Source organism: Desmodus rotundus, chromosome 4, assembly GCF_022682495.2.
Source record: "Desmodus rotundus isolate HL8 chromosome 4, HLdesRot8A.1, whole genome shotgun sequence".
Classification (NCBI taxonomy): Eukaryota; Metazoa; Chordata; class Mammalia; order Chiroptera; family Phyllostomidae; genus Desmodus; species Desmodus rotundus.
In genome coordinates this window covers 20,413,555-20,439,789 of record NC_071390.1, presented here as the reverse complement: position 1 = coordinate 20,439,789, position 26,235 = coordinate 20,413,555, and the positions used below count along the sequence as shown (strand labels likewise).

The 26,235-nt window shown below is 46.1% G+C and overlaps 1 protein-coding gene across 2 annotated transcripts in view; it reads left to right on the top strand.

Moving 5' to 3' along the window:
* Positions 1-940: 940 nt before the first annotated feature.
* WBP1L (WW domain binding protein 1 like) overlaps positions 941-26,235 on the top strand; it is a 53,609-nt gene continuing 28,314 nt past the window's right edge. Inside the window, exon 1 of one of the 2 annotated variants that reach the window (XM_053923303.2) lies at positions 941-1,167. In XM_053923303.2, coding sequence (XP_053779278.1) covers positions 1,078-1,167 — 90 coding nt within the window. In that variant the 5' untranslated portion in view covers positions 941-1,077. Of the gene's footprint in view, positions 1,168-22,431; positions 22,628-26,235 lie in introns of those variants that run through there. The other variant, XM_024555677.3, reaches the window with a different exon arrangement.

Here is a 26,235-nt window from a genome sequence, read left to right as displayed (position 1 = left end):
TACTATATAGCACAGCACATTGAAGATTTCTTAAGTGTTCGTTTCAGTGTGAGCAGAACGTGTGGGTGACAGGTGAGACAGAGAGAAGTATGCAGGAAACAGGACATAGAGAGGACGGTATGGAGAGGTTTGGGCTACATGCCCCATAGCTGGCTGAAGCATTTTAAGAGGGAAAGCCATGAAACAACAAATGGGGTGTGTGTGTGTGTGTGTGTGTGTGTGTGTGGTAGAGCATCCCTGCTGCGGTGTGTGAAAGGAGACCATTTGTATTTCGCCAGAAGATGAGAACACGGATCGAAGCGATTAGGGTGGATTTCAGAGCTATTTTTGAGGTAGAGTCAATAGAATTTTGTCCCTGGAACTTGGGGTGACAAAGCACTGTGCCTCAGGTGAAGGTACTATCTCATAGAGAATTCAAGTTGACCTAAGCTACTGTTTGGGCAGTTTGAGACCAGGAGAGGGAGCTGTGCTTCAGAACAAAAGGTATCGAAAGATTTTTAGATTGCAGTTGTTTTGTTCTTTAGGGGCGCCCAGTTACCTTCTAAAAAAAAACAAAGCCAAAAAAAATATTTGCCAGCACCATTTAGAATCCCCATACTCTTTCTCTTTCTTTGCTAAACCGTGGGAATCCAGCACTTCCGCCACACCCAAGATGGCTATATCGGAGTTCGACTTTTCAATACTACACTTTCTAGGGGGGGCCCCGCCCCCTGGTCGGACTTACTTGGCTACACTTCTCATCCACACAGCTTTGCAGCACTCAAGATGGCCCAGCTTCCTCCTACTTTTCATTGGCTGGATCCCTCCGGTTTTCCGTCTTCGTGAGGAGGAACTTCGATGTGATTGACAGCCATTTCGGTCAATGGACGGAGTGTAGAGGCTGGTGCAGCGCTGGAACTGGAGGACCTCCCTAATGTATGGGAGGGTGTTTTGTCTGAGGTGGAGCAGAGCCGGAAGCGGGAGGGGGGAGAGTGAAACAGGAAAAGAAGGGAAGAAGGAAGAAGAGGAAAGAGGAGGAGAGGGAGGAGGAAGAGGGTGGCGGCGGCGCCGCGGCGGAGGAGCAGGAGCAGGAGGGGGATGGAGAGGAGAAGGCTCCTGAGTGGCATGGCGCTCCTGCTCCTCCAGGCGCTGCCCAGCCCCCTGTCAGCCAGGGCTGAACCCCCGCAGGTAAGGGGGAGGGGCGTCGGGGCCGGGCTGGGCGCCTGGGGGGTCGTCGAGGCCTGGCTGGAGGGGGCTGGAGACGGCCTCGCCGATGGCTGGAGGAGGCTGAAGGAGTGTTGTTGCCAAGAGTTGAGGGGTCGCGAAAGGGACATCCATGCGTGGAGTGGACACAATCTAAGGGGGCGCTGGTGTTTCGCTGAGGGACACCTGTTTCGGGGTCAGGAAGGCGGCAGAGGATGGGTGCCACGCGAGTGCGGGGCCTTTGAGACGGTAGTTAGGTCAGGTGGTCTGGCGTGACTGTGACTGGATAGTGGAGCCAAGCTGGAGCAGGTGGGGTGCGTTCGTGTCCCCCCATGGGGCAAGTTTCCTAGGCAGCGATGCCGCGTGTAGGTCTGTGGTCGGGGTACGTGGCTACTGGGCCAGCCTGAGAGGGAGGAGGGGCCGCGAGGATATTTATTTCAAGCTGGACTAGGGCAAGTTCTGAAGGCACCATTTTTAATGGAGTTGGAGTTAAGTGGTGGGAAGCAGGACTCTTGGGACGCAGGTGGGATGGGATGAGACGGGGACCCCTCAGGAGGAGGGCGCTTGAGCTCTTAGAAGCTCTTACTGTTAGGCTGGCTGGTCTGGGAGAGCCAGTCCCTGATGCTGATCTGGGCCAGCCTATGGCTATTGAGCAAACGGTGGTGCTGCAAATGGAGCACCCCAGCTTTTCTTGCTGGGTGGCTTGCTTTTTATCCAGGCAGCGAAGCTGGCTTGTGCTGATTCCAGCTCAGGCGGGCATTTCGAAACCTTAATGGGAGCGTTACTCTTGGTGCCAAGTTGGGTGGGGTGCACTAGGGGTAACCCCTCCTTCCCTCGCCTTTGGCAGGGCTTTACCTTTCTATTTTCTTCACTTTCTTTTCTCTTCTCTGTCTTTTCAAAGTCTCTCCAGCTTAGCACTTGAACTTTGTGTTGTGATCAAGAGTAGAAGCAGAATCCCAGCAAAAACCACTTGTCTTTTCCCCAGGAGTTCATGGGCTGCCTATTCACATAGGTAGGCATCTTTGTTTTGCCCATTATTATCCTTTATTTTAACATTTTAAGTGAAATGAAATTCACATAACAAACTATTTCAAGCCATTTAACCATTATAAAGTGAAACAATTCGGTGGTATTTAGCATATTCACAAGGTTGTGCAACCACCCACTCTGTCCTGTTTCAAAACATTTTTATCACCCCAATAGGAACCCCTACCCATTAAGCAGCTCAGCTCTCCTCCCCTTCCCCCAGCCCCTGGCAGCCTCCAATCTGCTTTGTGCCTATGGATTTACCTATTCAGAATATTTCACATAAATGGAATCCTACAGTGTGGCCTTTTGTGTCCGGCCCCTTTCCCTTTAGAATAATGTTTTTGAGGTTCATTCATGTTGTAGCACGTACCAGCACTTTATTCTTTTTTATGGCCGGATAATTCTCCATTGTATGGCCGTACCGCAGTTTGTTTATTCATTTATCTCTTGAAGTGTCCTGTTTTTCCCCCCAGAATATATTTATGTATATTTGAAATAACATGTGAAAGGAATAGAGCTCATTTTCTGGGCTAGTATATTCCTTTTTCTAGGTCTGAACCCTTCCATTTTAGGTGTTGGGGTTGTTTATTTTCCCAGTTAAATTAAAAGTAGGAGAGAGAGATACATTTTTTTGTCTATTAGAAAAGTTAATAATCCTTTGGACTGGTAAAATTAAGTATAAACGCTGATAGAGCAAAACATAGTCCAAACTGTTGCTTTTTCCTTTGCACCCGTCTATTTTTGTATCTCTAAAGGCTGTTCCCAATGACCAATCAATAACATTGTTAGGGGTTGATTTAGGAACATTAGGGCCTTTGGAGGTGGGTGCCCAGGGCCTGTGGACTGACTGCCTCACCCGGCGGAGCAGTGGTTGTCCTAGTCAGTGGTGGGAAACAGCCATTCCTTGTGTTCTGTTTTAAATCCCTGCCCATTTCTTCAGCAGGAGGAAGGATGGCAAGTGCGGAGGTCCCTTCCCTTGTTATGTAAGCTGGGAGGTGGCTAGAAGACAGGGGAGGGGATCTTACGGTTTGTTGAGCACAGGTCATTCTCTTATCATTTCTCTGGCACTTCCAATACTTATTTTGGGGACAGGGTGGCTTTTGTACTTTGTTCCATTTGGATGGGTGCTCGCACTGACCAGCAGCGATTGTGTGGTTCCAGTTCCTGCAGAGAAGGGACGGTTTTTCTAACCAGTAGTCTCCCTCTTCCCGACCCCTCCCCCCACACTCCCACCCCTGCCGAATACCCCTGTCTCTTTCTGTGGAGAACACCATTGTATGTATCTGTAGTGAAATTTATGTTTTGAATTTTAACCTTTGGAATGGAAGCTACTATATAATTATTAACTCTGAATCCACTGCAATTTAGCCAGTTTGGTGTGGGGTTTGATTTTTGTTGAGTTTTTGGCTTGTAGAAACCAGTAAAGAAAAAAAAAAAATTCAGAGACCATTTTGGCATAAGACCTACTTCAGGTACTCACTGTCCTTATTTCAGCAACGGGCTTCCAGCTAACTCTGGACTGAGGAAGACTCTCTGTACTCAGTCCGTGTTGAAATGGTATGTGTGCCTCACTGCATTAAAGTGGCTCTGTCAAGTACAGCCTTTTTTTCCAAATGCATTTAATACAGAAATACATATTGGGTGGTTTGCTTTCCCTCTTACCAGCTCTGCACTTGAACAGCCCTGTCTTACCATCCTGGCTCAGGGAAGTTCATTGGCTTAGCTCACTCCTGTGTGAGGAACTTAGACTTGACTCTCCTCTAGGTCACCGTAACTCAGATGTGAGCCCTTGAATCTGTAAAGAACAACAAAGCAGGAAGATCTCCAATTAGTAGGCCTTGGTATTTGTCTCTTCCAGTGAAATTATGATTGTGATACATGGAGTTGTTTTCTTTTTTCTATTTTTGGTTAAACTTTACCAGAAAAGTCTGACTATATTATTTAAAATAAAGATTTAGTTAAAAAAAAACAAGTCATTTTCCATAAAGTGAGTCAGCCAGTGGCGGGGGCACAGATCTCTGGAGATTCGGGCACTGCTCTTCTACTGTGCATTGGCCGGGGTGGGGGGTCTAGTTCCTGCTGTTTTTTCCCACCCCTCCATAGTATACCCTTGGCCCCCACCCCTTCCTTTAGTCACTTCCATTGCCCCAGCTTTTAGTCCAGAAGCCCTTCTTTCTTCAAAATGGCAATCACCAACACACCTTCTTGTAGAATAGTGGGATAGGAGACTTCCAGATTCAAATTCTCTTTCCCTCATTTTCTTAGTCTGTTTTACACACCAAAGTGCGCCGTTGTTGAAAATCAATGCCTTGAGTGTCTGCAAATTCTTTCAGTAGATTTCGGCAAACATTTACCGAAATGTCCCCTCTTTGAAGCAGGCTGTTACAGCTAGACATTGGGAATCCCTGTCCTCAAGGAGCTGGTAGTCTTGTTTGGAAGACAGGTAACACGCACAGTGATTTGTAACCAGAGGGGTCAGCGCTGTGATAGAGGTGTGGGCAACCGATCTGCTAGAGCTGGGGGTGGGGGGGTTTAGGGAAAGTTTCATGAAGGAAGAGGCATTTGGATGGGCTCTGAAGGATAAGTATGATGTCTGTGGGCCAGGAAGGGGGAGGCCCATTCCAGTATGCAAGTGGTGAGACCTGGAAGGTGCGCCGTGGTTGGATGGTGAAGGAGGCCTTCTACCCACTCGGTGGGGCAGTGCTGTCCAGCAGAACTCTCTGTGATGCTGAAGTGACCTGTGTCTGCGCCATTCATTTTGGTGGCCACTTAGCGACATGTGGCAAATGTGTCTAGGATACCTGAGGCACTGAATTTTTAATGACATTTAGTTTTTGTATATCAACTTTCTTGAGATATAATTAACTTGTCAAAAGATTCACCCTTTTAAAGTGTACACGAAACGTCTTTCTAGCCTGGCTGGTGTAGCTCAGTGGATTGAGCGTGGGCTGTGAACCAAAAGGTTGCCAGTTCGATTCTCAGTCAGGGCACATGCCTGGGTTGTGGGTCAGGCCCCCACAACCCTATTAGGGGGCATGCAAGAGGCAACCACACAGTGCTGTGTCTCTCCCTCTCTTTCTCCTTTCCTTCCCCTCTGTCTAAAAATAAATAAACAAAATCTTTATTTAAAAAAAAAGGAAAAAAAGTGTCTTTTTAGTAAGTCACAGAGTTGTTGACCGTCACCACTATCTAATTTTAGAACATTTTCCTTCATCCCATAAAGAAACCCCGTAGCCCTGAGCAGTCCCTCCTGGTCTCCCCCCCACCTCCCGCAGCCCCCGACAGCCTCTAACCTACGTTCTGTCTCTGTGGATTCACCTGTTCGGGACATTCCATATAAGTGGAATCATACACTTCTGTGGTTCCTTGTGACTGGCTGCTTTCACTTAGCACAATGTTTCTGAGATTCACCCATGTCGATAGATCAATATATCATTGCATGCATCGGTATTTTATCCCTTTTTATGGCCAATTACTATGCAGTCGTAGGAACGCACCACATTTGATTTATCCATTCATCAGTTGATGGTCATTTGGGCTGTCTCCACTTCTGGGTTATTATGAATAATGCTGCCGTGAGTATGCGTGTGCAGGTGTTTTGTGTAGACATATTATTTCCTCTCTCCTGGATGTGTGCCTAACAATGGGATCGCTGGGTTGTGTGCTAACTCCACACGTAACCTTTTGAGGAACTGCCAGGCTGTTTTTCAAGGTGGTATGATAAATTTAACTTTAATTAATTTCAGTGAGAAAGCTACATGTGCCTACTGACTACACATTAGATGATGCGGATGTCACAGCTGTGATATCCGGAGAGGGGGGCATGGGGGTGTAGTCGAACAGAGAGTGGTGAGACCTTGAGCTCAGGGGCAGGCCACCTGAGTTCCAAACTTGACTCTTCTGCTTACTGTCCTTGAGCAAATTATTTTAACGTCCTGCATCTTGATTACTCTCGGATTTGTTGACTTATGTTACCAGTCAGCCCTGCTTTTCCAGCCAGCATCAGACATTTTGAAAACATTTTTTTGGCCTGTGTGGTTTAGCAAGCAGGTGAGCCCTCCCTAAGTCACCCCATCTTGAACTTTCTTTTTCCTTGCTTTGGTCTGTCCTTGTGGTTTTACTTGAAGAACATGTTTGTTTTTGCCCCAGCGAAGCCGATGGCCAGTTACTTTCTTTATTCAGTCCCCTCGGTCCCATAACCAATTTGAATTGAGTCACGTACTTAGAACTTTTTCCTTTCCCCACTTTAAGTCTTGGATCTACTCTCATTTTCGACCTCAACAGGCAGGTGTGTATTTGTTCTCACACACGCTCAGCCTGTCGCCGAAGGGTCGCTGACTCTCCTGGACCTCAGGAAGGCTGTGTCTAGAGGAGAGCCCTCCCTCCCAGGCCCCAGGTTGTTGCTCGTTGTGGGTGTTGGGCACTAGCTAGCAACTCTTTATGGACACTGTGGCTACTGTAGATGGCTTTGGATTAAAAATTCCAGCTGCCTTTTGAATTCCTGTCCATCTATATGCCCTCGAGGGCCTCTTTCCTCCCTGCCTTAAATTGTTAGGACTGACGCTTGAGGGACCATCAGGTGCATGATGTGGGTTTAGTCCTTACCCTGCGACCCCAGTCGTGGGCACTGCCAGGGCCACCCGTTGCACAATAACTGCAGAGACAGGGAGAGCAGCTACTGAGTGAAAGGGAGCCGTCAGAGTGGGTCGTGGTGCCCTGTCTGCGCAGTGGCATCCAACTGGCTGTGGGCACCTCCCTTTTGAAAATCCTTTGTATTTCCACTAGGTGGAGAAACGTCTGGCCAAAATCTGCATGTAATGTGGAAACCACAAACAGACAAATACAAATAAATCCGGAACGTTGCAATCTGGGAAGTACAGAGAGGGGAAGCATATCTCATCCTATTGAATTCTGCTGCTTGTTGATACAATTCTGGGCTTTCCCAGTGTGGGAATTAAATAGGTCATTCTCCCAGACTTGTGGATCACCAGTCTTGCATGGCCTGGGTTTCTGGGATAGTCGCACTTACTCAACTACATGCCCATAGCCTTGACTTACTTCGGGTTTTCTCCTTTCCGTACTTTCTTCTGTGGGGAAACAGATGAGCTGCATCTGTACCGTCTGTTCCTGGTGCCATCACCACCCTCGGAGGGCCATGGCCATGTTTTGATTCATGGTCTTAGGTGTTTTAAAGAATTTAATTTAAACTGGTTTTGGAAGAGGTAAAAGTGAATCTAAGATGTTGCAAGAACATTTGTGGCTGAGAAGGGAGGGACCTAGAGTGAAGTTATAAAAACATGTCTGTTCTGATCTTTAAATATCAAGCAAGACCGATCTTATGTTGTAACACTGTTTTATTACACATTCTTGAAGATCGTCATCCATCCATTCATGGAGAAAAAATTTATGTTTTTCAAAATTCTACATGTTTTTTTGTTTGCCCTTTCCTAAATTATCTTCCTTACCTGCACTTGGCAATTTCATTCCAGTTGTATTAAAAACCAATTTAACATAGAAACAACACCCCCCCCCCAAACTTCATTCATTGATCAGATGTCATTATTCTCCCTCTTAGTGGTTTATTTGGGTGAGAAAGTTAATCTTTGGCTTTTTACATTGGGATGTTGGAGCATTGCCCCTCTTAAGGACTTGAGTGGTGTGAGAGTTGAATAGTGTAAGAGGTACTAGTGTAAGAAGTACATCCTGTGTACTCCTTTTTTTTACTTGAGACCTTTGTCTTTAAACATGCAGATCTTCTTGCTGCATTTGCAGGAGGTGGGGGAGACAGGAGACCCAGCACCAGTCTGATCTGGCACGAAGTCCCCTATGACTGACTTTCTTTCCAGTTGGTAGACCCTATTGCTGTTCTTGGTACTTTTTACCTTTTCACGTCAGTTTTTATTTTATTGTATTTTTAAGTTTATTTTAAAAGATTTTAGGTATTGATTTTTAGAGAGGAGGGAGAGAGGGAGGTAGAAGGAGAGAAACATCGATGTGTGAGCGAAACGTCGCTTGGTCGCCTCTCGCATTCACCCCCCAGGAGGAGCAGGCCTGCCGCCCAGGCTCGAGTCTGACCGGGAATGGAGCTGGTGACCTCTTGCTTCACAGGACGAAGCTCAGCCACCTGAGCCACACCGGTCAGGGCAAGTCAGTTTTTAGTTACACAAAAATAACACGTGCTCATAACGACGGTAAATAATACAGAAACACAACAATGCTTAGAGTAAAAAGTGAAAGTCTGTGGTTTGTTGTGTAGTTTTGGTGGTTTTTCTGCTTCTGCTGCCTATTTCTAGATAGGGTGGGGCAAAAGTAGGTTTACAGTTGTGAGTATGCAAAACAGTTTATGCTTATATTATTATTTATTAACTAATGTATTATTTGTATTACAACTGAAAACATACTTTTGTCCCACCCTTTAGTAATAAAATTCATATATACACACTTATTTATACATACAGATATCTCATACAAATGTAAAATTGGTGGTATGTGTAGGGTTCATTATATTTCACTTTTTTTTAAGACAAAAATTAAAACAGGGCCACTGGGACCCTGGTCCTGGCTGGTGTGGCTCAATGGATTGAGTGCCAGCCTGTGAACTGAAAGGTCACCAGTTTGATTCCCAGTCAGGGCACATGCCAGGTCCTCATGGGGGAAGTGCAAGAGGCAACTGATTGATATATCTCTCGTACATCAATATTTCTCTCCCTCTCTTTCTCCCTCCCTTCCCCTATCTCTAAAAGTAAATAAATAAAATCTTAAAAAGGGTGGGGTGCCCTGGCTGGTTACCTCATTTGGTTAGAGTGTTGTCCTGATACACCAAGGTTGTGGGTTTGATCCCCGGTCAGGGCACAAACAAGAATCAACCCATGAATGTGTAAATAAGTGGAACAATAAATTGATGTTTCTTTCTCTCTTAAATCAATAAATAAAATATTTAAAAATATTAAAAATAAATAAAAACAAAAATGGGGTAATTTATATGTAGCATTTTACAGTATGTACTTTTTACAAACCTTAATATATTGTAGGCTTCCATATCACATTATACCTCTGATGTTTTTTAAATGCCTGTGTGTTACTGCTTTAGATCATTATTTAAGCACTTTTTTAAAAAAGATTTTATTAATTCATTTCCAGACGGAGGGGAAGGGAGGGAGAAAGAGAGGGAGAGAAACATCGGTGTGTGGTTGCCCCCCACATACCTCCCACCGGGGGCCCGGCTTGTAACCCAGGCATGTGCCCCGACTGGGAACCAAACCGGTGGCCCTTTGGTTCACAGGCTGGCGCTTAATCCACCGAGGCACACCAGCCAGGCCAGCCCCCCCCCCCTTTTTTTTTCTTTAAAGAGAGAGAAGGTAAGGAAGGGAGAAAGAGAGGTTTGAGATACGTGGATTGGTTGCCTCTCACACTCCCCCAACTGGGGAGCTGGCCCACAATCCAGGCATGTGCCCTGACTTGGAATTGAACCAGTGAACTTTGGTTTGCAGGCCAGCACTCAGTCCACTGAGCCACACCAGCTAGGGCTTAACCACTTCTTTACAGATGAACATATGTTGTGTCCAGGTTCTTGCCAGGTAACCATTGTTGAACTTATTTCTGTCTGCAGTTGTGCTAGATTTCTAGAAGTGGCATTGTGGATTGTGAGGTTATAGGGTGTGAAATTTGTGGTCAGTAGTGCCAAGTTGCCCTCCAGTGGTTCTATCAGTTTACACTCCCGTCACTAGGGTATGCAAGGGCTCACTTCCCCAAAGGGTGAGCAGCATTTCTTGAACCACGTCCCATCCTTGTCCTTGAAGATATCTTCTGATTCTTAACATGGGCACCTGGGGAACCTTTCACTTTATTTCCTTGGAAGGCTGTAGGCCTCTGGTTTGCTTAGCTCCCAGCCTCCCTGTCTGCAAATCAGTTGCTGCCTTTGCTGGGGAGGAGGATTCACCCAAGGACAGGGAGCCTGTAGCTGCAGAAGGGGAAAATGCCTGCCCAGGTACTGAAGGCAGTGGTCTGTGGTCCCCTGGAAACACAATGTCGGCAGGTGGCCCGGAGTTGTTGACCAATTGCTTTGTGGCACACAAGTCTAATTGCATGCCCAGCAAACCACCTGCTCGTGGTCGTCCGGAAGAAGGATGCTTGGAAGTAGCATTGCCCAGAGTACAGACTGTGGAGCCAGACTGCCTCCATATGATTTTGGGCTAGTTAGTGAACTCAGTTTTCTCGTCTGTACGATGCGATAATAGCTCCTAGCTTACAGGGTTATTGCAAAGGTAAATTGAGTCAATACTTACAAAGCACTTGGAACAGTACCTGCCATATAGTGATCACTTGGTAAACGTTAGTCTCTGCTGCTGCTGCTGCTGCTGCTGTGTTCGGGGAACATTTGAGGCTTCCCTATTTTCTGACTGAACCGACATGTTTCCAGTGGAGGAATTTAAGTATAGATTTTGGTTCACTCCTAGTCCAGAAGGCACGTGCATTGCTTTCCATATCATCAGCCTTGGCAATCAGGTGAGAGGTGTTTTTCCAGCAATTGTATTTTAATGATAAAGTAGGAAATTATTTTTAGAGCAGGTAAGTTAGAATATACGTATACCGTTATTCTGATTTGTACATGCTTTCTTGAGTGGAGAAAAGATTGGGGGTGGGGGTTCCCATGAGCAAGGAGGTGTGTGGTCTTGTCTCAAGCGTGGGAGTCGCGGTTGCTCATGCATCCTGACCACAGAGCTGGACCACATGCAGCTCCGTCTGCTCTGGGACGCCATGTACTGTACTGAGTGAGGTGCTCTCTGGGGCTTCTTGACGCCTGACCCCACCTCCACTTGGTACATCCTGTTCTGAGGTGAAGATGGTTTCTGAGGGTTGGTTTTTTTTTTTTTTTTTTTTTGTAATAGCATTATTGAGCTATAATTCACATACCATAAAAATCATACTTCTAGAATGTCTAATTCAGTGATTTCAGCATATTGACAAGGTTGGGTTACCACTACCGCAATCTGGTTTCAGAACGTTTTCAGCACCTCGAAAAGGAATACGGTATCAGCAGACGTCGTCCGCTCCCCTCCCCATCACCCCAGGTCCCTGGTGACCGCCAGTCTACTTTCTGTCAATGGATTTCCCCATTCTGGACATTTCATGTAAATGGAATCATACACCATATGGTATTTTATGACTGGCTTATTTCACTTAGCATAATATTTTCACGGTTCATTCATGTTGTAGCATGTGTCAGTATTTCATTTCTTTCTATGGCCAATTAATATTCTGTGTTGTGGGTGTAACACATTTATCTGTTCTTCAGTTGATGGGTTGGGCTATTTTCACTTTTGGGCTATTATGAATAACACTTCTGTGAATATTGGTGTACAATTTTTTAAAAAGATTTTATTTATTTATTTATTTATTTATTTATTTATTTATTTATTTTTAGAGATGGGGGAAGGGGAAAGAGAGGGAGTGAAACATCAATGTGTGCTTGCTCTCACACCCCACACTGGGGACCTGGCCCGCAACCCAGGCAATTGAACCAGAGTCCTTTGGTTCTCAGGCTGGCGCTCAATCCACTGAGCCATACCAGCCAGGGCTGGTGTACAGGCTTTTGTGGACGTATGTTTTCATTCTCCTGGGTATATACCTAGAAGTAGAGTTGCCAGGTCACATGGTCACTGTGTTTGAGGAACTGCCAGGCTGCTTTCCACAGCAGCTGTGCCGTTTTACATCCCACTAACAGTGTACGAGGGTTTCAGTTTCTCCACAACTCTCCAACACTTGTCTGTCTTTTACCATATTTTGCTGTGTGTAATGTGCACCCATGGTTTTGTGCGCCTCATACATGGGGTTATTATACCCATGGTATGTAACATTATACCCATGTAGAATATGCATCCTTATTTTTCCCTCAAAAATTTGGGCAAAACGGTGCACATTATGCACAGCAAAATACAGTAGATCCTAACCAATCTAGTGGGTGTGAAGTAGTATTGCTTGTTCTGATTTGCATTTTTCTAATAATCAGTGATTGAACAGCCTCATATTCTTATTGACCATTTGTATGTCTTGTTTGGAGAAATGCTTGTTTGATTTTTGGCCTGTTTTAAAGACTTTGACCTGACTGAAGGGAAAGGGGTCATTTCAGGGAACCCCAGTGAGTGACTGCCCTGGGGGAGATTTTCCTTTCAACTAGATTCAGGGCTCTGGCCGTGCCACCACCTGTTCTCAGGACCCTGACCAACGGCTGCACTACTTCCATCAGCCTTGGCCAGAGGCCGCCCCAGGCAGCCATGTCTGTGATAAGAGGCCCATGTGGTCAAAAAAGTCTGCAGGGTTTGGGTTTTTTGGGGGGATTCTCAATGCACATGCTCCGTAGTTAGCTTCTGAAGAATATTACAGGTAAGCCGAATGAGTCCCTTGTCAGATAAATGATTTGCAAATATTTTCTCCCATTCTTTGTTGTTTTTACACTTTCTTGATGGCATCATTTGAAGCATAACTTTAGTTTTGCCAGAGTTCAGCTTATGTGTTTTCTTCTTTTGTCACTTGAGCTTTTGGTGCTCTATAGTTCTTTTTTTTTCTTTTTTTAATTTAATCTTCAGTGTATTTTTTCCCATTACCATTTAGTCCCCTTGTACCCCTCTCCCCGCAGCAGTCACCACCCTGTTGTGCATTCCCATGAGTGCTTTTTCCTTTTTGCTCAACCCCCTAACCTCCCCACCCTCCCCAGCCATCCTCCAGCTCTCCATCTATGAGTCTGTCCCCATTTTCCTTGTTCGTTCAGTTTGTTCATTAGATTGCACATGTGAGTGAAATCGTATGGTATTTATCTTTCCCTGACTGGTTTGTTTCACTTAGCTTAATGTTCTCCAGGTCCATCCATGCTATTGCAAAGGGTAAAATTTTCTTCTTTTTTACGGCCGAGTAGTATTTTATCATGTAAATTTCCCATAGTTATTTTATCCAAAGAAAAAGAGAATTAACACATGTACCCATTGGTAACTTCAGCAATTTATTCTCATGGCCAGTCTTGTTTTGTCTATATCCATCCACTTTCATTTCCATTCGTCCCCAGTGAAATTGTTTGGAAGCAAATCGTATGAAATCATTCCAACCATAAATATTTCCATCTGAATCTCTAAGAAATAAAGGGATTCTCTTTCTCAAAATAACCACCCTACCATATCATACCCTAAAAAATGGAAAGTAATTCCTTAATGTTATAAGATAGGATCTTGCATGGGATAATTTAAATTACATCCTTTGTAACTGCTGTCAGAAAATTTAGCTAATTATGACAGCTTTTCAATTTTCATAAGTAATTAACCCTCACTAAGTATTCCAGTACTTTAAAAACAGTTCTCTATAATACCTTTTAAAAGTGCTTCTCCAACCACAGCTTTCTCCTTTTTTCCTTTTTCCCCCCCCTACTTAAACAGGTCTAGTGGTGGAGTTTTAATCACAATCCTCTTTTTCACCCCAAAGAAAACTTTGTCATTTTGTTTGACACACGTCCATTTCCAAATTCTGCCGGTATATAAAGTGAAATACTAACTTAAGACTTTTGCCCGCAATTTCTAGTGTAGGGAGAATTTTTGGAAAAATCCTGCCCTTATCTGATATTGCACAGATGTTCAGAGAAACCTGGGAAAATGAGGAGACCCCATGAGCGTAATTTCTCCTCTTCCAGCTCTCCAGCGGTGTCAGCTGGGTCCCACGCGTGGCTGCCTGTGCCCACCGTCAAGGTGGAGTGCTGGGGGCTTCACGCAGCGCTGCAGAGGGAGAAACGGAACGTAGGATTTGGGGGCTGAAAGACTGGGGATGGATACTGGTGCTGCGGAAGAAGACTCAGTGAGACAGTCTGTGCCGTCGCAAGTGGGGCGGAGTTAGGGCTGCACAGACTTCTTCACCCCAGGACTCTTCAGGGGCTGTGCAGCGGGAATTTGCAGAACAGACGGTAGACCTCTGTGACCCCATAGGCCTCTTACAGCAGGAATGGCTGCCTCAGGTGGTCTCTGGACAGTGCTGAGAGAAGTAATGCTGGTGCGGAGCAGCGCGGTAATAACAGGTCCAGGGCCGCGAGAATAGGTAGCCACAGGGCGAGTCTCCAGTGCCAGAGCCCTGACAGAATCTAGTCGAAAGGTAGATTTCCCTCTGGGCAGTCACTGACTGGGGTTCCCAGGGAGGACCTCCGTCCCTTCAGTCAGAAGCCCTAGGTCTGTCTTACTCCTAGGTCACTCACTTTCAGACTTTCACTAGACGCGTCCCACAAGTGGGGCTCGTAGTAACTGCCTAGCCCTGTCACCAGCCGATGTAGGGAACATCTAAAATGGATGTGAAAATAGTTTATAAACCTTGAGTTCTCTGGAAGGATGATGACTTACTGTGTTTGTTTCTCGCTGGTTAACGCCACCTTTTCTGCAATATTGAGCATACCTTGGCTAGAATGTGCATCTTGAGCAAAGCGAAAGACTTTGGAACAGCCCTGGCTGGTGTGGCTCAGTGGGTTGAGTGCTGGCCTGCGAACCAAAGGGTTGCCGGTTTGATTCCCAGTCAGGACACATGCCTGGGTTGCAGGTCCCTGTAGGGGGCACACGAGGGACAACCACACATTGATGTTTCTCTCCCCCTCTTTCTCCCACCCTTCCCCTTTGTCTAAAAATAAGTAAAATCTTTTAAAAAAAAAGAAAGACAGACTTTGGAACAATGGATGTGGACACCTGCAGATTTTTTTCAGGCAAGAAGAGTGGCTTGCGGGGATACTCCTTCTTGCTGTGATGGGGGATGTTTTCTCAAAGTCACTTCCAGTTTTTTTCCTCCTAGGCCTTACACCTATATGGTGGCGTCTCTCTGCCCACTTCTGCTTTGGAGCAGTGATTTCTTCATGACTTGAACCCCAGGTCAAAGCGTTTTAAAAGTAGGCTTGCCTACTGCCGTCATCCTGTGTTGCCTCACACGCTGTGCCCCGGGAAGGAGTGAGTGCCGGGTGCAGGTGGGCCCGTGGTTGGGCGGTGAATGACGAAAGGACCAGTGCGCCCTGCATCTGGTGTGATCCCGTCTCCAGATTCACCCCCTGTAGTCGTCATTTTACTTGGGGTGTGGGTGTGTGTGTTCCAGAAATTTTCCCACTTCTACAACTTACGGGAAGGATAACCTGAATGTTTTCCTCTGGTGTTTTGAAATCTTAGAGCTGGAATAGATTTGGTTACCGCATAGCCTAAGGAGGGAAGAGGTAGTATTTGATTTACATAAGATCCAGGAAGTGAGGGAAGGCATGGTGCTGCGAGCTGTGTTTCCAACGAGATCTTACGAAGTTTCACAATCCTTTATGCAGAAAAGGCAACTTCCAGGTGTTGCTGATGGAGTTATCTGGGGAATGGGAGACAAACCAGGAACAGCTTCATCCTGTTCACCATTGAAAAACAAATGTTGGGGATTTAGATCACGTCCCAGCTCTACCTTGAGGAAGGGACTTTTACTTTTGAGGTGGCTTAAGTACCTTAAATCCCTCAGCTGAGAAATTAGAGGTGTACAGATAATGAGATCCCCAGAGGGTTTCCCAGTTCCTGCATCAAACCCCATGAACTCAGAGTAATACCCAGGTGTTCTGACCTCTTAGCTGTCTACCAGGTTTCTATGGCCAGGAAAATGTCACCCTCACTAATGTGTGGGGATTCGACTGTATTAGCTTCATTTTTTACAGTCTTTTCTTCAGTCATGAAGTCTGTTCATCCACGTAACCATCTTTCCTCGAGGGCGTATTTTGTGCAAGGCATTGCTTAGCATTGTGAGGGACACGGAAGTGCAAGTTTTGCATCTTGCCCTTAAATTGCTTGAACTTTAGAAGAGGAGAGAAGCCTGAGAATAAATAACTTTGCCAGAAAAGAGTGGATTTTCCTATAAAAGCACAACCAAGATGGCTTCTCCCTGGACAATGTGAATGACAACTTTTATGACCTTAAACCCAGAGGGTCTGGAGCTGCTTCCAGGGACTCAGAATTGACCTGCCTTTCATGAAATGACTTCCATGTTAGTCCTTTCTGTGTGCTTGCCGCCCATGGCATTCATATTCCCACTGAACGTGGGCTGCGTCTCTCTTTGTTTTGCCCAAAGTTTAAAGAAAAGTGGAAAATGAAATCAGACTTAAGGGACACCTGGAACACTTAATTTTTCTAACGGTCTTTTTACAAGTTACATCTGAGTGTGTATCATGCAGTTTTTATGACCTGCGTCCCCCTCCTTTTGTTCTTACTCTGATCTTTGGTTTAAAGAACAGTTCGTCAGGACACACGGAAGGTGTCTGGGAACAGTCCTGAGCTGTCGCTTGCTAATTTTCATGCAGCTTTTGGCTACTTGCCAGTTTGGTTGAGGTTGAAGTGTTTCTAGGGCAGGAAAAATGACCCTTGCATTTTGGTATGCAAACAAACAAGGCTGCTGTTGTACTTGATAAAGCTAAATTTGCAGATCCAGCGACAGCCCCTTAACCCTCAGTGACAGCCCACTGTCAGTGGTGAGTTTCAGAGACCCCTGTACTCTCTGGAGAGGGCAGCAAATGCCCGCGCGGAGGTCATAAATAGTGCCGAGTGATTGTCAGTGCAGAAGGAGTTTCCTCTTGGGGGCAGAGGAACAAGCGGCAGAAACCTGAGGGAGCTGTTAGTGTAAGCTGGTTTCAGCTTCTGCTGCTTTCGTTTCTGCATTTAAAAGCCTGAAGCTGCACCATTGACACGGGTATCTTCCCTCTCCCTGTCCCACCCCTGAGACTGGAACAAAAATCAGCTCCAAGATTTACCATATTTTAGTAGTAGATATAATTAAACAAGCAAAAAGAGAGCCTGAGATACTTAGTAAACTAGAAATTCCTGTCCTTGATATTTGTGGCAATACTGTCGTCATTAGAAAGAAAAAAATGTGCTGGTTAGAGGTACTTACTCAGTAAATACTGACACCCGCGTGTAGGACCGCTGCATTTCTACTTCCAGCTGACCTTCGCTTCATCTTTTGCCTTTCTTTTCTTTGTTTTTTTTTTTAATATTCTATTTATTTATTTTTAGAGAGAGGAGAAGGGAAGGAGAGAGAAAGAGAAACATCATCTGTGGTTACCTCTCACATGCTTCCTGCTAGGGACCTGACCCACGACCCAGGCATGTGCCCTGACTGGGAATCGAACCAGCGACTCTTTGGTTCACAGGCCAGCACTCAATCCACTGAGCCACACCAGCCAGGGCCATCTTCTGCCCTTTTCGGATGCCGTGTGTGTCCTTGTTTCTGTGGCTTGGGTCATGATTGGCCCTGCCTAGTGTATTCGTCTTCCCATCCAAACCATATATGTTGTTTTAGTACTCATCTCTCTCCCTCTCTCTCTCTCTCTCTTTAAAAATTGACTTTAGGGAGAGAGAAAGAGAGACATCGGTTTGTTGTCCCACTTATGTATGTATTCTTGGCTGTGCTTGTATGTGCGCTGACCAGGAGTCAGCCACAACCGTGGTGTATCAGGACGATGCTCTAGCCAAGTGAGCTGTTCGTTCTCTTACTAAAACTTTCTTTGGCTCTTCTGTCTCTCGCAGCTCTCCTTGCTCAAGCCCTTCTTGGACTTGCTGTCTTTGCTCCTTCCCAACATTTATTATGAAGCACCTATGTCTGTGTCTGTGGCTGCTGTCTTTTCTCCCTAACTGGTAATTAAGTACATAAATCCTCCGGGGTAAGACTAATTTGTCCAGTAGTCCATCCTTCTCATTCCCATGGTATATCCTGGATGGCTGGATATGACTGTGACTATCAGGTCACAAAAGAGGAGAAAGTGACAATTACAATATCAAGACATTATCTTCATGTGTGTTTGAGATGTTTCGGAACAAAACAGGCCTGGGTCAGACGTTGGTGCCACTGCCTACTAGGTGTGGTCCCTTGCATGTGTTACTTAACTTCCCTGAAGCTCATGTTTCATCTGTTCAGTGTCAGCTATCAATATGAGGGTCCTTTTTCTCCAAAAGAGATCATTTGACGTTTACCAAGGATTACATACTACATTTAAGAACTATGTGCCCAGCCTTCCTTTTGGGAAGACTGAATAGTAGGAAAGCATCCACAGGTTTTTTTGGAGACTGTGGAGATAGAAGAAGTAACCCCCGTGACTTGTAGAGCTCCTCGTCCTGCTCCGAAACTAGGAGCCGTGTGTTTTCTTGCCCTCTTGCCTCGGCAGGCCTGCTCAACGCCTGCCTTTGTCCAGCCCCAGGACACAGATAAGCTAGTATTCTTGGCTTCCAGCAGCTAAGCGAGCCTTAGCATTTCTACTTGGCACAGTTCTGAACATCTTTGTTCTGAGTTTGGAATTCTTCCCATGGCATTCGCCAGAATAATTACTTCAGGGTTCTTTTACTGACGTCCAACCCCACGTTCACGACATGAAGATGCTCTGGTTGGCTTTTGTTATTGTGGCGTTCACCTTGCTTTGGGGCTGGAGTTAGTATTCACATCTCATTTTTGTCAGAGCTCTACTGCTTTTAAGTGTGCCCGTGCCCAACCTGAGAGAAATGTAAAAGGTCTCTTATCTTAGATGTTCTGTGTCTACCTTACAGTCTGTACTCAAAGCTCCTGGAAATAAGTGGCCCAAGGTCTGGAGATTACCTCATACCCCAGAAGCCTGGAAGTTGCTGTCCTGTTCTGATAAAATTCTTTCTTCAGATTCCTTGTCTTTAAAACGAAGAATCTCCTGGCCCTCTCCCCTAGCCTCCTTCAGCCTGCCAGGTGACCTACTTGGGTGTGGGAACAGGTCACCAGGTTAGAGCTGAACAAATAGCTATCTTTCCCCATCTCTGTCCCAGAATTTAAAAACTATAAATACATAGGCTGCCTAGAACAATGTTGCCAAAAAAATTCTTAAATCAACTACAGTGGAAGAATGAACACCACTGGCCATGAACATGTCGCAGTGTGTCTTTTTTTTTTTTTTTTTGGCAGTATGTCTTCTTAAATAATAAGTTGATCAGAATATAAAGGGTTTCAGCATTGCCGTCTTCGGGGATTTTCTGAACTGGGGAGGGGCTGCTGAAGCAGGAGAAAGATGTCTCAGACACTACTTGAGGCCATAAGCACTTTGACAATTAATCCTGCCTAATTATGGTTCAGTGTACTGTTTCCATTTTTTTTTAATTGTTCGATTCATCATCGAATTTAATTTCAGCATCGTCAGGCAGATGACTATAATCATGTGATAAAGGATTTATTTGACTTAGCTTTGGTTCACAGTGTATGAGCCTGGACCGCTTAAAAGAACCCTTTTTTTCAGACTAGCAGAAACTGCTAATGATCATCTTATCTTGCCTCTGAAATCCCAAAGCTGACTGGTTTGTCACTGGGTTGTGGTGATATTTGCAGGGCACAGCAAAAAATGAAGTCACTTTCCTGGGAATGCCTGCATTTGTCAATTCAGACTCTTTTTCCCCTCAACCCCCCCCCCCAAAAAAAAAAAATCTCAGTACTCAATGAGGGCTGGTCAGCAGTGGGCTGGGGCAAGGAGAAGCAGATGAGTGAGAAGAAGCCGTTGTCAGCAGTCACTCTGTTAGAGTGTGTGATGTTGTGCTAGGTGAATGCTTTGGGTTCAGCGTTGCCTTGCAAACAGGAATATGTCATCTTGTAAGGAGAAAAAGTGGAAGAGTGCTGATTGGAAGAAACACTGTCTTGAGTAGCATCCATGAAAGGATGATTCATTAGGGGAAAATTGGGAAGTCTATGATGCGATTTCAATCATTTAGATTGAACTTTTACAAAGTTATATTTGGATTTCTAGTAATTTTGTTGCAGTTCCACTTATTCAGAGATCACTGATGATACGTATTGTTTAGAAATGGGGAGTGTTTCCATGGTCCATCAGAGCAAGGGTTCTTGGGTATTTTGCGCACGGTGGTATCCCCAGTGTTCGGCACCTGTGGGCGGTGAGTAGGCGTGGGACAAATGAGTAGGTGTGCGTACGCCCTGGCCCTGTTTCTGGAGCACTGCAAGTGCACCCCGCCCAGATCACAGCTGCCCACGAGTGGCTTTGGAGGCCCTTTGGCTGTCAGACTTAATAATGGTGCACGTGTTTCATGGTGGTCGGCTGCTGCAGGGGGACTGAGGAAATGAAAGGAAGGCATTGAAAACAGCTTTTTCGGGCCCTAGTTGGGTAGCTCAGTTGGTTAGAGGGGCGTCCCGACGCTCCAAGGTTTTGGGTCCAATCCCTGGGCAGGGCGCACACAAGAATCAAGCAATGAATGCATTATTAAGTGGGACAGCAAAAATCGACATGTCTCTTTCTCTCCCCCTCCTTCCTCTCTCTATAAAATCAATCCATTTAGAAGAAAGAAAGGAAGAAAGAAAGAAGAAAAAAGCAAGCAAGCAAGTAGGTTCTTCCCTGGGTGGCTGTGCCTCGAAGTCCAGGACTGCCTGTCTGGCAGCTTGGCCTGTGGCTGAGGACTGCAGCAAGGCGTGGGATAGACCAGGGGTGTCCAACCCGTGGCCCGCGGGCCGCATGTGGTCCAGGACAGCTATGAATGCAGTCCAACACAAAATCGTAAATTTGTTTAAAACATTATGAGATTTTTTTGTGATTATGTGTTGCCATGTACTTAATGTGTGGCCTAAGACAACTCTTCTTCCTGTGTGGACCAGAGATATGAAAAGCTTGGACAGCCCCGGAGACCGTATGACTGTGTCTTGAGAATAAAATAGGCTGAAGAACTGCTCCTTAGGCCCCAAACACCTTCAGCAGCAGAAGCTGCTTCTCTCTATACATCTCCCCTCCTCTCTTCTCAGTAGCGGTGAGACTGGGATTCATTCTTTCCATGAGCCTCAAGGAAATGGCTCAGCTGGCTTGGCTTATTCATTTCCTTGTCAGGAAAGTCAGTGTGACCTTGACCGTCAGTGGGAGACCTGCAGCGAGCACATTGTGTTTGGCTGGATTCACTAATGATTGAAAAGTACTTTTGGCAACTCACCCTGCTGTAAGTGTTGTGTACTGCTAATTTATTGACCTAGGTGGGGGTGATAGATACTAATTTGCAAGAGTCCTTTCTGATTTACCTGGGGTATGCCCAGCACCACCGTGCCACTCCCACAGAGGCCTTTGATACATATCACTGGAGGAAGATTGTTGCAGAAAATAAGATGAGATATACTTGCTTGGAGTCATGGAAAATACACCTCTAATTAGCAGCTTACAAAGTTAGTAGAAGGAAACTTTGGATTTATAAAGTTCCCCTGAAGATTGTTCTCCTCCAGGACAGTCATCGTTGCACGTCCAGATTCAGACACAGGCCTTTTGTCCTTTGCTAGTGTTTCCTTCGGTAGAGGATTCCAGGTTGGGGAGAGCTGCTGTGACCTGCTGCCTAGGGAATGGTGGCCAGATGAGAGCTGGCTTACACCACTGACTAGGAAAAATCAGATCAGGGCACCAACCGCGGGGCCTTTGCTTTCTGTGCAAAGCTTGCTGCCAGCCATTTTCTCCATAAACTGAGCTTAGAGAAGAAGGCACGACAAAGCTAAGGTAGTGAACTTTTAAGAAGCTAGAGAGTTGGTTTAAATATAGATGATCTGCTTCACTGGCAACTTGGAGGCTGTGGTGGGACTTGTTGTACCTTTTGTAAGACAAGTGAAGAAAGATGTTGGCACCTGTACTCGCGCAGTTTGTTTATGAAATATAAACTCTCCTGTTGAAGCGAGGGCCCGAGAGGTCAGCATCCAAGGTAGCATGTCCTACCTTAGCTGGGGAAGAGGTGCCTCTCCACGCCCTCTGCGAATTGCCTCAATCCCTGGAGAAAGTTGGGACAGTCGGCCTTAAAGCACTGACTGTGGGGGATGGGGGGTGGTTCCGTGAAACTTGGGTTTTCTTTTCCCAAGAAGGAGAAACAATACCTCAGGGGTCGTAGTGTCCAACCCTTATTCAGAGAAATGTGGCTCTTTCCAGCTTCAGGTTTATGTGCGCCCAAATCCGCTCAGAGCCCGAGGGAGCTGATGGGAGTGGGGGCTGCTGCCTCTGTCCTCCACTGCAGGCTCCAGCTCTAGGTGGGTCCAGGGCTGGCCATTGTGGGTTTGCAGCACATCCTCCTCAGTTCCACAGCAGCTGTCTGGAGCTTTCTCCGCTGTGCTTGAACTGATGTCATTTCCCTCTTGGCAGACAGCTTCGGGTTTGCTGCGTCTGAGATATGTCACGAGAAGGTGGGGGTGGGTCGGAGCCAGGCGGGGGGAGCAGCGAGGAGAGGAGAGAGTGCCTGCTTGGTCCCAGGACTCTGTTTACTTTCTCTGCTTTGCTCAGGAAAGCTGCTTAACTGGGACCGCGGAGCACGCAGGCCCGCCAGGGGAAATGCTCCTTCCAAGACCTTAACTTTTAAAAGCCGTTTGTTGCTAACATTAGTGTGGACGATGCTGTTGCAGGATGCCTTTCCTTTTGGGTCTTAGACAGGTAATAAACTGGTTGTGCGTGGGTCAGGGTTGGGAAGGGAAGAGGGGTGGGAGCTTGTTTATGGTACTGCTGCTTGGTGTGGAGGGAACCTTTTAGAAAATGTCTCACAGTTATAGTAGGCCAGCTCCCATACAGAAATTTCCAGTCTTCCCTTCTTGTTTGCTAGTGGCTCTTCGACGTCCCTGAGTCTCTTTGGGGCTGTCCATTCTGATTAGATACCTTAAGACCGGTTCCAGAGCTTCATGGAGAAAACAGTTGAGAGGTTGAGGTGGGGGAGGGGGAGAGGCAGTAGAATGGGATTCTTAATTAAAACGCCTTTTATTCCTTCTCCATTTTGATTTGGCTAGTTAGCAGAGATTTCTTCACAGTTCCAGAGATTTCTGAGTGGTGAGAGGGGAATATCTTTAAAAGGGAAGGGCTCCCAAAGGTTTTCTCCTTTTAAGAATGTGGTCAGGGCTGTGAGCCTCGGGGACATCCTGGACACTGCAGAGGGATGGGGGTGGTGGGATGGACCACCTTTTGGCCTTCCTGACCGTTTTTCAAAACCATCAGACTTGATTGCTTTGGGAGCCACTGTTGGAAGTAGGGGGGCACTGCGTTGTAGCCGATAACCTAGAGTAGGAGGAGAAAACAGTAGCGAGGGACCAACTGCTGTCTGCTGCTGCGAACACAGCTGTTGCCAACTATTTGTTCCAGGGCTTCTGAGAGTTGGCCACCCCCACCCCCGCCTTGGTCTGAAAGGCATGTCTGTATCCGAATGCGTAAGCGTAACTGTAACCGTCGTCGGCTGTAAGAGGGGGTGGGGAGGGACACACTCTGTTGCCTGTTCCTGGGTGAGGAAAAGCCACAGAAAAGATAGGACCAGAAGCCTTAGTTAGAGTCCCTGCTAAAGACTGCTTGTCGGATCTCACTCAGAAAAGTGCTGGGTGAGCAGATCTCCTTTGGTTTGCCTAAAATTTTTGTTTAAAAGTCAGCTTGTTTGAAAAGCTCTACACATTCCATTACTGCTCCTGTTGAACTTCGGTGTTCCTTTGATGTAGCTGATAGGCAGAGAGGGGGTTCCCATTTGAGCATCTCTTCTGTCCCCCATGACTGTCATTTTAACCTATAGGCAGAATGAGCCTGGGTGAGGCTGCTGAGCGGTGTTGGAAATGGGCTGGATGAGGGTTCCCGTGTTCTGCCAGCTGGTGGGGAGGTGCCTGGTACAGAGGGAAGAGCAGGGCTGCCGAGCCAGAGAGACCTGTGTCCCCGTCCTGACTGCTCTGGGTTCCCAGCAGACTGCCTGCCTGCTCTGAACCTCATCTCTGAGATCGAACAGTAAAACTGACTCAGAGAGTTACTGGGAGCATTTCACAAAATATTTGTTTAAAACAGTAGCACCTTGGCTGGCTGAGAGTAGACATTTAGTTAAAGACATAACTTTTTCAAAAATTTTTATTTATTGATTTGAGAGAGACAGAGAGAGAGATTTGTTGTTCCACTTACGCATTTATTGGTTGGTTCTTGCATGTGCCCTGACCCAGGGTCGACCCTGCAACCTTGGCATATTGGGACGATGCTCTAACCAACTGAGCCACCCGACCAGGGCAGCAACGTAACTTATTTTTATCTACTCATTCCTAAAGGATACAGGACGGGAGTGCTGGAAGGTAGAAGCTCTAGAGGATGGATTTCTTTACAGAGGTGGAGGGTGTGATAGACAGGAGCTCTCGCACCAGTCATTGGGTGTCTACCATTGTGCGCTGGCATATTTGGGAGGCTGTGGCTTGCTGAACTAATACACTATTTTTTTAAAGATTTTATTTATTTATTTTTTAATGAGGGGAAGGGAGGGAGACAGGGAGAGAAACATCAGTGTGTGGTTGCCTCTCTTGCGCCCCCTATTGGGGACCTGGCCCACAACCCAGTCATGTGCCCTGACTGGGAATCGAACTGGTGACCCTTTGGTTCTCAGACTGGCACTCAGTCCATGGAGGCACACAGCCAGGTCTGTACTAATATACTATTAATCTTATGTATTGGGGGCAAGAAGGGGACATCCACTCGCTAAGTGTGAGGTTGCAGTGGTTGGTTGCTGTGGGGAGCGTCTCAGGATCAGCAGCAGGTGAATCTTTAGCTCTTGTTTCTGAACAGGTTTCTGGTAGAAGGCTGAACTAGAGGACCTCTTGAAGGTCCTTTCTGCCCAGGCTTCTGTGATTCGAGCCTTGTCTATAAAAACCTTGAGTATTTTGGTTACATAATTTGTTATATTTCTGTCATTTGTGTGTCCGACAGTGTAACTGTTCTTTATTGGACGACCTCTGTAAAAGCTAGCCTTCTAAAGATTGCTTGGTGATAATTCTGTTTCTTAAAAATGGCATAAGCTATATATGCAATTAGTCTTTATCATATAATATGTATGTACTTTTTAATATTTTTTTCCTTTTAATCCATATAACTCTCAACCTTGTCTTTTGTGATAGTGTGATTCTGTTTCTACAGAAGTGCATCTGATGCTTACAGAAGTTAAGCCATTGGCCCAAAGTTGTTCGGCAAGTTAGGGAAATGGTAGTTGAAGTTTGTTTTTTAAAAACAAACCTTGTGTTGTTTTGTTTTGTTTTACTTATTTATTTTTAATAGAAATCTTCTAGAAGGGTCCTTTTGATTTTAAGGAGAATTTCCTCTTTAAAAAAATTTTTTTTAATTGACTTTAGAAAGAGAGGAAGACAAAGGGAGAGAAACATAGACTTGCTGCACCCATCCATGCATTCATTGGTTGATTCCTGTTTGTGCCCCGACCACCCCGCAACCTGGGTGTATCAGGACCACGCTCTGAGTAACTTACCTACCCTGCCCGGACTTAAGCCCTGTTTTTCTGATTTGAAAGCCTGAAGGTTTGTTGAAGATTTTTCTCACTTGCTAGACTGCTTTGCCCAGTGTCTGAGAGAGTGGAGTAGGATCAATGTGGTGTTCCAGTTGGGGCACCTTTCCTGACGGTTGTTTCTGGGTAGCCCGAGGACCAGATAAGACACTGCTCTTCCCTGGGTGCACATTTGCGTTTTGATCTGTGAAGACTCTCGGGCGTGCAGCATTTACCAAAGAATGCCACTGCACGGAGATTTTGAACTCAATGGGGTCCAGGTACAAAGGACGGGAAGACAAACTAGCGCACAGTCCTTACATCCTGGAAGCTCACACTCTGCTTCTCAACATGCATAACAAATGCCTGTGAGTTGGGCTTATTAAAATGCAGATTCAGTAGGTCTGGGGTGGGGATCCAGGAATGTGCATTTCTGTGAAGTTCCCCAGGTGGTTCTGACCCTGGTAGTTTCTGGTTACACTTTGAGAGACGCCCCCTCACCTCCCACCCTTTAGTAGCGAGGAAATAATTACAGGACAGTGTGCTGAGACTGACTGAGGAATCCCCAGGGACTATGAGAGCAGTGGGTGGGAAAGCATGTACATCAGGTTGGAGGAGGGGCCGCGCCTTGGAAGGCTTTCCTGAGTAGGTGATACCTGATCTGAATCTTGAAGGATGAGTAGGAGTTTACCAGACACACGAGCTGGGGAAAGAGCATTCTAGACAGATCAGGTTGGGAGTGTTTTTGTTTTCTCCTGTGGTTGAGAAA